This window comes from Cariama cristata, unplaced genomic scaffold (genome assembly GCF_000690535.1).
Source record: "Cariama cristata isolate BGI_N322 unplaced genomic scaffold, ASM69053v1 scaffold15946, whole genome shotgun sequence".
In the NCBI taxonomy this organism is placed as follows: domain Eukaryota; kingdom Metazoa; phylum Chordata; class Aves; order Cariamiformes; family Cariamidae; genus Cariama; species Cariama cristata.
The window spans coordinates 1,645-18,651 of record NW_009623978.1 but is presented as its reverse complement, the minus strand read 5'-3'; the positions used below and the strand labels follow the sequence as shown (position 1 = coordinate 18,651).

At 36.2% G+C, this 17,007-nt stretch overlaps 1 protein-coding gene across 1 annotated transcript in view; it reads right to left on the bottom strand.

Annotated features, from left to right (window-relative positions):
• LOC104163860 (chromosome unknown open reading frame, human C3orf67) overlaps window positions 1–17,007 on the bottom strand; it is a gene marked incomplete at both ends in the record, with an annotated part of 29,778 nt that overhangs the window by 12,123 nt on the left and 648 nt on the right. The window contains 3 exons of the mRNA XM_009702990.1: window positions 5,213–5,626; window positions 10,316–10,644; window positions 16,727–16,873. Of these exons, the coding sequence (XP_009701292.1) occupies window positions 5,213–5,626; window positions 10,316–10,644; window positions 16,727–16,873 (890 nt within the window). The remainder of the gene's footprint in view (window positions 1–5,212; window positions 5,627–10,315; window positions 10,645–16,726; window positions 16,874–17,007) is intronic.

Sequence of the window (17,007 nt, the reverse complement as noted above, 5' to 3'; positions counted from 1 at the left end):
CAGCCTGTCCAGATCCCTCTGCAGAGCCTTCCTGCCCTGAAGCAGATCAACACTCCCGCCCAACTTGGTGTCTTCTGCAAACTGACTGAGGGTGCGCTCAATCCCCTTGTCCAGATCATTGATAGAGATATTAAACAGAACTTGCCCCAATACTGAGCCCTGGGGAACACCACTTGTGACCAGCTTCCAACTGGATTCACCACCACTCTTTGGGCCTGGCCATCCAGCCAGTTTTTTACCCAGCAAAGAGTATGCTCGTCCAAACCATGAGCAGCCACTTTCTCCAGGAGCATGCTGTGGGAAACAGTGTCAAAGGCTTTACTAAAGCCCAGGCAGACAACATCCACAGCCTTTCCCCCATCCACTGAGCAGGTCACCTTGTCATAGGAGATCAGGTCAGTCAAGCAGGACCTGCCTTCCATAAGCCCCTGCTGACTGGGCCTGATCACCTGGTTGTCCTGTACATGCCACGTGATGGCACTCAAGATGATCTGCTCTATAACCTGCCCCAGCACCGAGGTCAGGCTGACAGGACTGTAGTTCCCTGGATCCTCCTTCTGGCCCTTCCTGTAGATGGGCGTTAGATTTGCTGACTTCCAGTCAACTGGGACCTCCCTGCTTAGCCAGGACTGGTGATAAATGATGGAAAGTGGCTCAGTGAGTACTTCCACCAGCTCCCTCAGTACCTTTGGGTGGATCCCATCCAGCCCCACAGATTTGTCCAAGTGGTGTAGTAGGTCGCTGAGCATTTCCCCTTGGATTATGGGGGCTTCATTCTGATCCCCATCCCTGTCTTCCACCTCAGGGGGCTGAGTACCCAGAGAACAACTGGTCTTACTATTAAAGACTGAGACAAAGAAGGCATTAAGTACCTCAGCCTTTTCGTTATCCTTTGTCACCATGTTTCCCCCCACATTCAATAAAGGATGGAGAGTCTCCTTAGCCCTCCTTTTGTCGCTAATGTATATTTAGAAACATTTTTTATTGTCTTTTACTGCAGTAGCCAGATTAAGTTCTAGCTGTGCTTCGGCCCTTCTAGTTTTCTGCCTGCATAAAGTCACAACATTCTTGTATTCCTCCTGAGCTGCTTGCCCCTTCTTCCAAAGGTCATAAACTCCCTTTTTTTTCCCCGAGTTGCAGCCAATGCTCTGTTCAGCCAGGTCGGTCTTCTTCCCCGCCATCTCATCTTTCGGCACATGGGGACAGCCTGCTCCTGAGCCTTTAAGATTTCCTTCTTGAAGAATGCCCAGCCTTCCTGGACCCCTTTCCCCTTGGACTGCCTCCCAAGGGACTCTCTCAAACAGGACCCTAAACAGGCCAAAGTCTGCCCTCCAGAAGTCCAAGGCAGCAGTTCTGCTGACTCCCTCCTTACTTCTCCGAGAACTGAAAACTCTATCATTTTGTGATCACTATGCCCAAGACAGCCTCCAGCCATCACATCACCCACATCACAATCACCTGTTCACAAACAACAGGTAAGTACTTCTTTTCTTGAAGCTTGTGGAGACCTTAAATACCAGTTTCTTCCTGCAAAACTGCTCCAGCAGATACAAAAAAAGCTTTACATATGTATGTGGTCTGAAAACAGTCACATTCAAATAGCTTATTAAAATAAATTTAAAATTATTGGAAATATTGTTAATAAAAATTAATAAAAAATACACTTGACTTTATTCTGTAAGTGCTAGGTGAACATACTTTCTAATATAAATAGCCAGTGTTTAATAGGCAGTCAGTGGCACCCAAATTTGGCTTCAAATTTTGACCGTGGCCCAGTATAAAAAGAAGTATTAAAGAACTCCAAACAAAGGAGTTGGGATGGGAAAATTTTATTACTTGATCAAATCAAGTATGAGAGCTAAATCTGCCAGATACTTTCATCTTATATTTTGTAGCAATAAAACAAAGTCTGTAACTCCTGAATTTCTATACATTGATAATAGGTTTTGTCTTTGAAAAAATGCTTACAAGCAACAAATTACAGGTGTAATACATTTTCAGCTACAAGTGCAGTATCTTAATAATCCTACTGTCTAATTTAATAATCAACTATTTATTGAGCAGAGGAAAAACGATAGCTCTTTTCCATCATCTTTTAAAACAAAAAGTCACAAAAAAGTTGTAAAATATATCTAGCACTTTAAAAACGTAATTGCAATCCACCTAGGTAGTCCACATTTAGTTACGTTCTACAAGACAAAGTTGATCACTGCATTAAACACTGGTAACAACTTTTAGGAAAGTAATCAACATATAACTTAATTTATTATGGACAAATAGATTACAGTTATGATTAGTAATAAACATGGCTGAATTTTAAGTGGAACAATTTTCCAAAACTGAAAGGAATCAGGAAACAAGGAAGGAATAGATTTAATCACAAAAATGTGAAAAGTTACTAGGAACTAGAAAAATATGTTCCTATAGATAAAACTAGGAAGGAAAGGGAATGTAAAATGTAAACAAATTTTATTATACCCTTACAGATAGGTACATGGGTATTAACACATCTAAGAAACAGAGAATCAGATTATCAGTATCAACTGGGGTTTTCCTATCACTAAAAATTACAGAAACATTATCTTCTTCCCAAATATAAAAGAACACATGAATTGCATTCTTCCACATTTTCTAGATCACTAGTGACAATTCTAATGTCTTTTCCAGATAATAAATACATAGAACATATCTTGCTATTGGTAGGATTTTCTCTACTTTTTTAAAAATTTTTTTCTTTCTGTCGTCTTTAAGATCACCAGCCACTGGTATTTTTCATCACCATAAGGTCTCAGCACTGCTTCTGCTTTCAACCTGCATTACTGTATTTCATTCCTCTTGCTTCCCTCTAATCTGCTTCCTTCCCAAAGGAAACCAGTCTCCACACCCTTCATGGAAAAGGATATTCTGTTTTTATCAGGAAAAGTGCAAGGCCTTTACACAATCCAATAAGTAACTTACAGAATACAGGAAGAGATTTCTAGAACCCTCAATCAGAAAGACTATCTCACAGGATTGAGACAGACATAAAAAACTAACCCCTACACCACTAGTAAAAGAGACTCATTTCACTAAAAAGCACTGAAGCATCAGTGGCATGGCACTATGTCCATTTCCCTAACAAAGATACACAGAAAAGCTGGACGTATGCTTTTCTAGACACTATTCTTTAATCTGATGCCCAGTTTGGATTGTTATTCCTAGCCCAATGCCCAGATTTCCATATCGAAAATTAGCTGCAGTGTGGTCCATCCTCAGCAGCCGTAAGTAGGTAGGTAGAACTGTTCAGCATAATGACCCTGCCCCAGCAGTCGCAGCCTTGTCCCATGGCCTGCCTCCCCTATCACAGATGCTGTCAAATCAGGTAACTAAAACTAACTGTATCAAGTAATAGAATCACTACAGACTAAAATTCCCATAGCAGAATGAAAACACATCCCCCTGACTGGAATGGAGACTGTGGTATCCTATAGCAGATCAGACAAGTTACAAGGACAGAAAACACAGTAATGATGGAAGACTTCTGTTTCCTTCATGCAAACCAGGTATATGTCATGTTGCAAGAACCTGACTGTAGGTAATTTTTTCCCAAAGAATACATAACTCTTTCACAGAGCCACAAAAAAGAGAAGCATCTGTTCTTTTGGTCCCCAGCAGTGTGCAATACCTGGTTCAAGATATTACTATCTAAAAACCACTCTTACATTAATGATAATGCAGTAGCCAGATTCAGCATCCTTGGGTAAAAATGACAAAAAAACCCAAACAAACAAACACAAAAAACAAACAAACAAATCACAAAACTGCAATCCTGGGATTAAATACCATAAAACTCCTTGACCTGTAGAAGAGACAATTGTGGGGGAATATGATATACAGCCATCAAATAGTAAGTGGCATAGATAATAATAAAAAATAATAATAATAATAAATTATTCAGTGTTTCTTATAACAAACACAAGAATGAGAAAGCACCAGGAATGAGACAGTGCACTGCAAACAAATGAAGGAGATACATTTTTTTTCCTCACAAACAGCAGTTAAACTCTGAAATTCACTGTCACAAGGCAAAGGCCATATAGATACAAAAAGTAACTACAGAAATCTGTGGAAAAAAATTCCACCACCAGTTATTTACCATAAAGACAACATCTTTCACTGAAGAAATTGCTAAGCTATGGACTGCTTGAAGGAAGCTTGCAGGGCACGCTGGCAAGGTATCACTGGATGCTTGCTCTGTCCTTGCACTGTATTTTTTCCCTAGCCAGCTATGACTGACTGCTGCTGGACAGAAGATACTGGCTATGTAAGTCTTTGGTCTCATAGGGTAATAGCTGATGTCTGAAAAAAAGACCTCTGAAGTCTGAGGAAGAAGTTTGGCTTGTTCCACTCTCAGATGCTCAGAAATAAATCTAATCTACTTGTAACACATTTAGAGAAGAGGTCACATGTTAAAAGATATGGATCTGCAGTAATTCTAAGCCCAAAAGAATTCTATCCAAAACCATGGAACATACTATCTCAATTGTGATTTACAGAATACACCTGAACCTTAAGCCCCCCTTCCTGATTCAAAGCACAATTCAAAGCACATCATTATAAGCTGAAAGGACAAGAATTAGCTATTAGGAAATACTTAAGAACATAATTAGCTGCAGACAAACTTCTTGTTTGAATTACTTTGTGTTTCCACAAGGAGAATCCAGGAAGAAAAAAACTAGGAATAAAAGTGAATGTAACAATTCTTTAGCAGCCTGGCAATTTAGCCTATGACACAGCCTTACTGCTGGCCCTCAATCACATAATTTATTATTTTTCAGTGCTGTCGCAGAGAAACTATGAAGTACCTAGATTAATGCTCTTTATATGGTCACTTGTTAATATATCAATTCAAAGTCTGTCAATTTTCCTTTGTAATCTTTCAGCCCCAAACTACTTTCTAACTCGCTTATTTCCAAAATGTGAGTTGCTCAGTGACACCTTGTTTTATCTATAAACCTCTGTGACTTCTGTTTTATTTGGAGTACTATTTTGTGTGCCACAAAAAACTACAAAATCAACTTTCAACAGACTAGGCTCAGTAAATACTGTTATGATGAAAGCAGAATATATCTGGATGAAAAGCGTATTATTTCTCACTTCATGCAAATGGGTATATCTAGTATAGCTTCTCTATACAATCTAATAATTTAATTTCAAAGCAAAAATCACTTACACAAGTCTGTATTGTCAGACATGAATTTTCTCTTGAGATTTTCTTGAGAGATTTTTTACTGATGGATCTTTTCAATTGACCAGAAACTCCTTCGTATCTTTCAGTTTTTTCAGATCCATTTGGAATTACTTTAAAGAATTCAGATTTACTTCCAGTTGGAGAAAGAGAAAGGGTAGGCTTTAAGCTTCTCTGAGAGCTAACAGAATCTGTTTTTCTCACAGTGGAACTCTGTGGTTTTGATAAGATGGTCTCTTTGAGGTTACATTTGCTGTGTCCCTTATTCTTCCAGTATTCATTTCTCCATGACATCCTCTCTAATGGGATCTCTTTAAAAACTGCTGAATCAGATGTTCCTTGCCTGCTGTCGCTGATCTCCAGGTCCCCAGTACCCTGAATGAATTCATTGTTTTCATCCTAAATTTAGGAAATAAAGCAAGAGTGATTCCCTCTCATCATTACACAACACAGTTTTACATAATCTTCAAATTTCAAAATGGTTCTTTAATCTCTTCTGCATAATTCTAAATTTGCAAGGATTCTGAAAGCCAGCTGCTCTTCCTCTCAACTACAGTGAGTATACCATAAACGTATTCCTACATCTCAAGTAGTGAAAAGTAGAAAGTGGAAAGAGGAGGAGAGGGAGACAAGATTACACTTTTCAAATTGTCAGCCCAAATTTAGAATGCTAGTAAACTCCCAAACCTGTGTGTTACATGATAATCATAATTTCCATTGAATTATTAGTATTTCATGTTTTCACATTGCATCTTCAACTTAAATGTAGAAGGAATAACTCCTGCTGAGATCACTTTGCTCACCTCTGATAATATCATTGAATATCATATTCAACACCATACGAATATAATTTAAGAATTTTGGAGGTTAGTTTGTTAACCTTATATTCATGCTTCTAACAATGTCTCTGCAAAACATCCCATGAATCACGTGTATCATGTTCACTTATATCCCATCTCAAGAACGAACAGTGAGTCTGAACACATAGAAAGAATAATGAGGAAGCACGTCCAGTGTTTGCCTCAATGTTCTTATTCTCAAAGAAGAAAGGATGAGAGGGGGGTCTCATCTTCCTCTCATCATGCTGGTCCTCTGCCATACGCCACCACACTGGATGTAAGGTTGTATATATTACAAGATTCAATAAGACACTGAAATATCATCTTCAGTATGCCTGTCATAGGCAAGATGCAGTCCTACTGCAAATAAAAGTGATTCAAGTTTGTTACTGACTTCAGTGAGTCCAGGACTAGATTACACAGAATGAAATGCACACTCAAGAAAATAATTCCTCATTTTATTAATGATACACGTTTTGGAAGTTTATAGTTTTATTCCCTCACTTAGTAATCTCCTTGAAACACAAATCTGTATTTTCCTCTTTTTCATGAACTTTTATTTGCCATAAGTGATCTTAAAATCTCTGCTGGAAACCCATCTTAAGTTAGGTTAACTTAAAATGGAGGATTACTAAGGAAAACACTGTATTTTTTTTCCCACGCATTAAATGTATAACTTTGATCTATCTGAAGCATAAATCCCTCCTACCTTTCCATGTCTCTTCAGCCATACATATTTATGTTCTAGAATAATTTTTTAAATATTAAATCATGATATGGTGCCAGAAACATCAATAAAGTTTGCTTGATTAACTACAGTGCAGCATATGTAAACTGAAGATGAGAATGTTTTTCCTGAGGAATGAGCACTTCCACTGATGTATTGCATTCCTTGAAAGAACATGTGGATAGGCAGTTCTGGATTCATAAAACTTATTGCTCTTGCTGGAATGTAATTTTAAGATCATTCTAATGACTCTAGAGGGCCACCTACTATGAGCAGATGGGATATAGTCCCTTTGTACGCTGAGAGCTTTAATACTGAGGTATCAGAGTGAAATTATCAGCCTCAAGTTTAATTATACAATGTCTCTGACAAAAGCATGAACATCCATATAATTACAAAATAAGTCACTTGATGGTGTATGGTTCCAACAGAAGCAGCAATTTTTATCCTTTACTGATTATTTAACTCCAATAATTGAAAAACAGCATTGAACTATTTCAGTGACTAATTAGTAACCACTAAAGGGAATTTATAAATATTTGCTGTTTTCAGTTTGCAGGCTGAAACATTTCCTCCTCAAAAGCCAAAAGTTACATAAACCGTATAATTCTAGCACTGTACTGTTAATATCTTACAGCTCTCAGTATATGCAAGAAAGATAGTCAATGTTCACTTATTTGAAATTTATGCTGATGCATAACTGGTCTCTTATATTTTAGAATTAAGTAAGTATTTTTTGTAGATCATTCTGATTTTTTACAGATTTAATAAAAAAGTACACAATTCTCCTTTGCAGTTCCATTAACTTCAAATGTAGACTAGGATGAAACTACAATTTAGCCCCTTTAACTGTAATTTTTTAATTCATGATGCAGTGACATAACAAACCCTACGAGAACTTTCGGACTTTTTACCAGTCCGAGATACTTAAACTACAAAGGTATGTAAAATTATTTTTTTTTCATTAAAACTAAGTTTTACTTATATTTTCCAGGAGAAAGGCAATTTATGCTCACATGTAATTATCTGCATTGTAGGTTGAGATATCTATCTTATTTGATATAGTTCAAGAGTGTATACCTATCCCTCTGTGTTATACTCAAACATAATGTATTTGAATTTCAAAGAAAGCTGTACCACAATGGTCATGAGAAACAATAATAGTGTGAAAACCTGTAACAATGTAGCTTACTTCAGGATGTAAGATTAGCATATATTTTTTAAAAGCACTGCAAGATTCAGCATAACTTAGTCAAATATTTTGTCATATAAGTGAAGTAAACTGGGAAACATGTTACGGTTGGGCTAAAGAATTTTGGTAATTTTGCAAACATACTTTAAACTGTGCTGATACTATTAAGTTAGCAGTCTTACTCTGAGCTATCACAGCTCTTCTGGGATCCTCTTTCCTGTATTTTCAGTGCTTGAAAAAAACCTGTTTTCTAGTTTACTTCAGTAATGCAGAGTACGGCAATCTGAATATTAAATGTGTATTCAGACTATCAGTATAAAGTTGACTTCAAGAAGTAACACAGAATGTATCTGTACAATGAAGAGGATGAATACAGGCAAAATATGACTGCTAAGTAATTTGCTGGTTCAGTGACTTCTTTCACATGAAAGAAAGGCTTAACTATGAATTACTAATGTAGCAGACTGAGAAAAAAACTCTTGATAATTTGTTAGCATGCTGTAGATTTGTTTAATGTAATTATCTTCTAGTTTTGTGAGTCTAATGCATCCCCGCCTGCAGTGTTGACACTGTTTAATGCAGTTTGCATCCAAAGATAATGAACGAAACAAAGGCTGCTCCCTAGCACACCTCTGGCACACAGGCAATGAAAAGTTTTTAGTTTATATAATACCTTAAATCTTTTTAAAGAGGATAGGGATCCTCTATCAGTCTCTCTTGCATCAACCCTCTAGAATAGCCATTAATGTTATTCCCCAATGTTGTTCTTTTGCTGTAAAAGCAGGAGTACTTGGCTACTGCTTCCTCTTTGTGTGCTCGGCACTGGATCTCTGGGGTAGGATGATGGCATGGAAGGTTAGCTATCTTCTTCAATAAAGGCTTAACCACCAGCAAAGCTTAATGATTAATTTAGGTTTTGATTAATTTATATAACTTTGTCTTGCTTTATAGTTCATCATGCCATATGCGGTGTTTGAAAGACACTTTATTTTCACTCACTTATCATAGCATGGCCTTTACTGTTTGGTAACTCTTCAGAAATTTTCATTTGCCATTTTTACACTGCTTTGGAGGCATATCTTTACAAATGACTTTAATACCCACTCCACCCCTCCAAAAAAAAACCAATCAAATTGGAAACTATTGAAGCTAAGTAAATGACAGTGCTGGAAAGCTTCCATAATTCGTATGGAAATATTTTCTTAACCTAGCTTCTACAGTAACCTCTCTGGTTTTTCATAAGCATAACAGACAAAGAAATTATTTGAAATCCAAACAGTTCTGTATCTTCAGATACAGAAGGTATCCCATATAGCACTGCTCATGAACTACTAGCTCGACTAAAACTGATTTAATTCTGAAATTCTAGAACTCTGTTTGAAATAACAAAGTCTTATGGGTGTAAGTTAATAAATAATACACTGCCCCACATAACAGGAAAATCCCCACAACTACAGAAAAAAAACCCAGAGAATTTTTAATTCTTACAATTAGCATCAGCAATTTGGTTTCTCAGAAACACAGAGTATAGAGTAGTGAAGTTCAGTTCATCGTGCTACTATGTAACTTTGTTGCATTTTATTTCTCAGCTATGAGCAACAGATTAGGACGCTAAGAAATAGATTTTATAATTAAAATGAAATACATTAGATTGTTCATAAAGGTAGAAACTTTTAGCAGCTACTGTAATGACACAACGCAACTATTCAGTGCATTGACAATTTAGTGAATTTCTATATAGTATCAGCTGATACATTTGTTAAAAAGATATTTCTTTTCTTTCATTAATTTTATTGCTGAAAGATTTCCATATTGCAAAAGAATTAAATCTGGTGATGCTGACACAGCTCAGACAGGATATAAAGCAGAAATATCAATCATTAAGTGATATTAAAAAGCTGAAATTTCTTAATTCACTTTCAACAATGTTGGTGAGCAAACCAGTCCCTGCTTACAGTTTAAAAAGGCACAACAAAGCTTTATTTCCTGCACTCTTGCACAACCATAACGGACTTACATCTCTCTCAAATCTATGATGAAGGCTTTCCTAAAATCTTTCTTGTAATGATGCACGATACTCTCATGTCTCTGTTAGCATAGGGGCTGACAGAGAGTTAGGTTTCTTTTGTCCACTTGCTACAGAGGGTATACCTGCATTTTCACTACTGTATCCAGTTCAGATGCAGCAACCTGACAAAGACAAATCTACCTGTAGGTATATGGGGAAAAGATGATTTATCCTCTCTGTCTAGCTTGAAGACAGAATCTCATCCTAACAGTTTCAGGATGAAGACTACTATATCAAGAATTACATGTACAAAGTGGCCTACCTCTTCACTGCTGTCAGTTCCTTGAAAGTTATCTTCAATTTGAGTTTTCCCATGCACTCTGTTACTGTCTTGCTTCAAATCCAATGGGAAAATGCAACATCGTGGTGACATATTCGGAGACTTCCCATGAAGAGCTGATCGAGGTCTTGATGAAAATGTGAAAATCTCTTCATTATTCACTTGGTGATCACCTGTTTCATTGCTGTGATCTTCAGAGGCATTCTGTGGTGAGGTTAGATTATGGCAGGTTGAATCTTCAGTAGCTATGAAGTGCTCACTCCTATCCAACTGAATACTCTCAGTGAAACTTTCTGGAAACACCCATTCATCTGAAACATACAATGTTTATTTTAATGCCAAATATGTAAATTGTACGTTACCCTGATCACTCTCATTTTCTCTGGAAGTTGTACAGCAAGTAAGTTTTTCTAATACAGAAATATTCTGCTTATCAGATTTATACAATTGGCAGAGTGATGAGGATGCAACAAAAAAGATCAGGCTGCTTTCTAAGTGAGGCAAGGTTAATAAAAACATTTCCAGATCACAGCTCAAAAAATCTGCAGGATATGATATATATCACATGCGAGCCTGCAATTTGCAAATCTGAAACTATTTAGCTGTTAAGATTTGAAACTGTTCAATTGAATTTCGTTCTAGGAAAATATAATTTTATTAAATTTGGCTATTGATCTTTCTCTATAGGCATTTTTTATTGCTGACATTTAAAAAAATAATCACACGTAGTTGGTGGGAAGTTCACAATATTACAATCTGCTGCTTCTTTACTGCTGAAATTCTACACTTTCTTTTATGTCCAGAACTTATGGTTTAAATCTCAATTTCAAACTACAGCTCTGATGAAAAATAGCGTGACATGAAAAATGTATGAAGACATCCGTTTCACCAACTTTCCCTGAATACAGGCAGTACTAATCTGCCAATTTTAAAACAAACAATAAACTATAGAAATGGATTTAAAGATTGAGTGCACCAGATAAACATGAAAAGGCCATTTTTATACGCTTATTGTTAACTTATATTTTACTGTTTGGAATGATGGTATAGAAAAAAATGTCAATTTGATTGATTAAAACCAATCTCAAATAGCATCTGAGAAAAGGAGAATTGCTCAAGTATGCAATACTCCCTTATCTTCATTAAAGGTAGTGTGGTGTGGATTATTCACTAGATCTTGAAACTTTCTGGCTCCATAAAACAAAGTTACCACCAACCGTATTAAAAAAGCCTCAATAAAAAAATACTAAAAACTTAATAATAAAGTAGCACTGCAATAACAAAATACTTGCTGTCACAGAAGACAGTAAGTTTACTGTAGTACTGTATTCTTTTTAGTTTTCTTAGAGATAATTATCACTTCAGGCAGATTCAGCAGCTTTGGGGTAAAAAAACAAAACCAAAAACATTTGAGCCACCATAAATGAAGGCAAAAGAAAGAAGAAAGAGATGCCAGGAGACACAGCTGTCTTCTCACTGGGTTGCTGTGATTTTTCCAGTTTACTGAAGATAGCTAGTAAAGCTACCAAACTCCAGTTAATTTCCTATAAACAGTAGTTTGTACTAGATACCAGTGAAAAGCAGGGACTTAACACATGTTGTAGATTCATGGTTTGCACCTACTTGTTTCAGAAGAGACTATTTTTCAGTCTCTACATGAAGACCATCTATAGTCAGAAGCCCCAAGGCTTTTCAAATAAACTCTTTTTATACTAGACAATCATGCTGGCTTAAAACAATCTAGTAGATCACTGTCTATTGACTTGAAAGATGAACATGTAAGTAAAATCATTTATTTTACAAATACTTTGGACTAGTTTTTTCAAGAGCCTCAAGAAATTAGGGAGACTATTCAAAACTTTTAAGAACCACTCTTCATTTGTATAAACCCAATGACTTTTTGTTCTGATCAATAACGACAAGTTTTTCAAAGGAGGATACTAGAACAGAATTCTCCTGCCTTTGACCACTCAAGATTGTATCACACTCCTCTGATAACATATTTTCTTAGTCAAGCAATTGGAATGACATGTGAAAAGTTGTATGCTAACAAAACAACTGAAATCATAAGAGAAAACACGGTATTAATAATGAACTCACATTTCACAGTTTTTATGTTTTCACTATATTTTAATATTTATATAAGCTGCATTTTTAAAGTATCATTTCCTCTATAAAAATGAAACAAAAGAGGGATCTTCTAATTAACTTTTCACATGCAGCTGAACACAATATTAGGATGCTTGAGAACAAAGACTCAGGAACTTTTTTTCTCAACTGATTTTGTGACCTAACATGATTAAAAAACTATCTTGCACTAAGTCAGCAATTTAAACTACTCAATCATTTGTCCAATAGGAATGTGGCCCACCAAGCCTGAAATTGCTTTGAATATCTTTGGCCCTGGAGATGCTGCCACATCTGCAACTCCAGAAAGTGCTATGCAGAAATGCCACAAAAACGTTATTTATCCTGAAACTTTAATTGTCTGGACAACTCTTCTGTATGTAAAGAGATCTTTTCCTGAGCTCTTCTGGATGCTAAGTCTAAAATGCTCTTAACTCTTTTTTCCCAAGGCAATGATATTAAAATTTTACACTTCCTGCATTTTTCAAAACAGAAGATATCTTCAAAACTTACCCAGCTAAGAAAATTTTTGAATTTTTCAGTTTTTTCCTATTTCAGCACTCTGCAGCCTTCTGACCAGGCTGGCACCCACCCTTCCACAGTTTAATCTAGATGGATTTTACTAGGTTTCAATGGCAGTGGCTTGACTAAGACCAAGAAGTATAACATACACTTCTTTAGTATTCAGAAGGCCTTCCTCCCGGCCCCCATCATGAAATTAGATTTGACATGTATCATGCTGTCTTTGCAGTTTTCAAATATGCATTAAGAGCTCAGACCACTCTAACAAGCCCTCTATGGTACGGTTATACATTTAGTGTACAACCCACTTCATGAGAATTTGCTAACTTCTATGCACAAAGGACTGTAAATGAGCAGACAGGAGTGGATTAGTTTTTATTATGGCCTACTGACTTAATAACAATCAGCTTCCCTAACTGCAGTCTCACCTATTCTTTTTCTAGAAAGACTTCTGATGCAGTTGTTGCTGGTTAATTTACAGAGGTCAATACAGGTAAAATTTTGTAATGAATTCTGAAGTAAGAAAAGGTGTTAGACCACTTGGTTTTTGAGATTTTAAGTTAATTTTGAATGAAGTATCAAAACACGAAAAACAAATAACAGTTTTTGTCAAATGTTTAGAGAAGAGGAGACAATTAGAAGCTTAAACTCCTGACTCCTACTCCTGGCTCTGCCACAGACATCCAAAACCATCTTACACATCACTTCACTCATCATTGTGAGTAAAGTAATATCTTTACCCAGATCAAAAATACTTCAGAAATATAAAGAACTACTTTAAAAGATTTAGCATCTGTATAATATTTAGCCTGAATATTCTGCTTTTTTAGTCTAATCTTCTCTGTAAAGAACAACATTTGTTTCCAGAGATGTTGAAGAAATATACTTGGGTTAGTAATAAGTTAAATGCAAATATAGTTTGCATACCACAGTACTTATTCTTAATGAAATATGCAAGGGGAAGATAGAAAAGTCTGTAAGGCTTTAAGATGACATTTTATGCTTGCTACGGAGTTCAGCAATTTCTGTAACCTGTAGTCAGTGTAGCATTTTGTTAATAGTCTACAAGTGAAAGATATGGAGTGTTTTGGACCAAACCAAATCCCATTATCTCTCCACCAGAAACTATACTGGAATTTCCTTTTAACTCAGCATTTCCATGTCAATTGTAAGCAACAATTTGGAGTATCTTCTTAGCAAAATATGCAAATTAGTATGTAATCACAACATTGCAGCAAACAAGATAAATGCAAGAATGATCACCTAAACATCTAATTAGTTCTTCTACACAGTCAGATGTATGCTAAAGCTTCTAATTGCAGCCTAACATTTTAATGAAGATTTCAGCATTGCATAAATAAGATTGGCAAACTATAAACAATGCTCACTCATTTTATTTTTTCCCTTGGTTAAAAACAATTTACCTTGGTAAAGGTACTGCACACCTGCTACAGAAGACATGGTGATTTGAAGTCTATTATAAATCTAAAAGATATTATTATAAATAGCAGTGGCTAATCTCTAAGGTAATAAGAACAATCACTTAGGAAAGCTCCCCTCCCCCCATGAAATTTAAATTAGTATTTACTCAAGCTAATAGCAGAACAAGTGCAGTACTGTTCCAAGATCACCATAGGACATGGTTGCACAGGGCTCAACAGTACTAAATGCCTGGTAATAAGAGAAGAGCAGTGTATGATAGATTCTTGTTGATACAATTTGTTTTGACCACAGTATAAATTGGGAGCCACAAATCACGTAAGCTTGCACTTGCTTGGGGAATGTGGGTTTGTGCCAGTGACTTGTCAGAGGTGTATGCACATTAACACTTTGTCAGAAGCATCAGGATTATGCTTTTGGCTGAGTCATCACCACTGAAACCCTTATGGTTGTTCACTATGGGGCAAGATCAGCTGTTGGGAGTTTTCTGACTAGAACATCACTCCTGAAGTTTAAGGGGTTACAATCCTGACAGTGTGCATGAACTGCAGTTACAATACAAGTTATCACAGAACTCACCATTTCTTTGCCTTTATTAGAAAGGTATTTGTTCTTAAAATGTGAATGCACATGTGAAACAGTTTAGTAAGAAACAGGTAGAAGCATGTTTGTTCTCTCATCTGAAAATGTCAGTGTGCACTTCACTTTCTTTTGTAAATGATTTGTATAGTATTTTATGCAGATGAATATGTTAAATGATGTAATTTTATTTAAAATTATTAGGTTCCTAATTTTTTGTTAGATGTCTCTGCTTTTGAATTTCCCCCTCTTCTCTGTGAATTTTTCCTCGAAGAATGCCTATCATTCTCTGAGATCAAGTTCATCCCACTTTGGAAGAAGTTTAGAACAGAGCATAGAAGAGGACTTTCCTTGATGAAGAGGTTGCCTATGGGAAGCTCTTCAACACAGATGAATCCAGTACTACAGGATAAAGAAACCATTAAGTCATCTACATATAGTTAGACATCTTCATGTATTGAAAAGTAACTACAATCTGCAAACTGAGCTACCAATGCCAAGCAATCAAAAAATGGAAAAAAATATTTGGAGAATTGTACTTTAAAAACACTGTGCCTTTATCTGCCTGTACACACAATTAAGACTACACAGAAAGAGTTTTCATTCTCACAAACACAAACAGTAAAATAGCAGTGTTTAACACAGCTTTCTTCCACAGTTCTCTGCTTCTGAATTTACAAGAGAGCATTTAGACATGCCAATCTACTGCCCTAAGTCTCTGTCTTTTCATATGACTTATATTTATATAAAATAACAAGTGTTGGTTCATTTTTCTGAAAGGCAAGCACCAGATAGAGGCCCTGGTGTCCTAAATGAACAAGTAAGACAGTAATTCCTGCCTCAGAATCCTCAAAATTCAGGTAAGTATTAAGTTAAAAATTCTCCAGAAGGCTCTACTTGCCTTAGCATCTTGCATCTGTTTCAGTCAAATTATGAAATCCATAATAGCAATTATGGATTACTGACATTGTCATAGTATACAATTGCTTCTAAACATCCCAAAGATTAAACAAAATGGGAACAACTCACTATGTGAAGGAAAATTTCTTCGGTCGATTTCGAGCAGATTTGAGTAGTCTGCCCACTTTACAAGTCGGTGGCTATACCTTTTAATAGAAAGTAACACTACTTTTTCATAGAGACTAGGGCTATTTTTGCCACAAGAATGTACTTTCGAGACACATGCAAAGCAAGTTGACTGACACTGTATGACAAAAAACATTCACACCTTTTGGCAGATAGGTGTGAAAGGGAAAAAAAAATCATAAGCTGAAGTGTCTTTGTGAATAAGGAAAAAAAAATATTCACCATTGAACTTTAAAAACAAAACCAAAAACCCCTGATATTATATGGGTACCGTAATTAATATCTTAAACTCTTATCTAGGACAAGTAAAATTTTTCATACATTTGAAGTTTGGAATCTTTAGCATTAAATTTAATAGGGATTTAAAGAATAAATTATTTTTAGTTCTTCCCCTTTAATCATGAGAGCATGGAATTTTTCTTTTTTTTATTCACTGCTCTAGTACTCAGCTTAATCCTGCAAATCTTTCTCATTGCTCAAAAGCAAGTCTGTTGCAGGGTGTTTGATTTCCGTAATCCCCCACAACACAGACGTTTATATTTTATGTGAACTGCTTCTGGGTCCTTTGAAATTTAAAACAGATAGTCCCCCACATCACACATAACTGAGATGTAAAATAACATGAAATGAGCACCATACCACTGGTTATCTCCCATGTGTTTTTGGCTTCATTTTTTAGAGATAATCCACTATGACTGCTCTTGTCTGCTGATGGTCCTTGTGGTGAGGCGAGCTGAAAATCTGCTCTTCCACTCTCAGATGTTTTCTGAGCCTGAATTGCAGAGTCTGAAATACAATCCAGAAGCTTATGAAATGCCTGTGAACACTCATATTGTGTGCTTTTCTTACTTGAGGCATGGAAAAACAGCATATGGAGCACTGTCCTGGAATACAAACATCTTCCAAACAGCACGGGAATC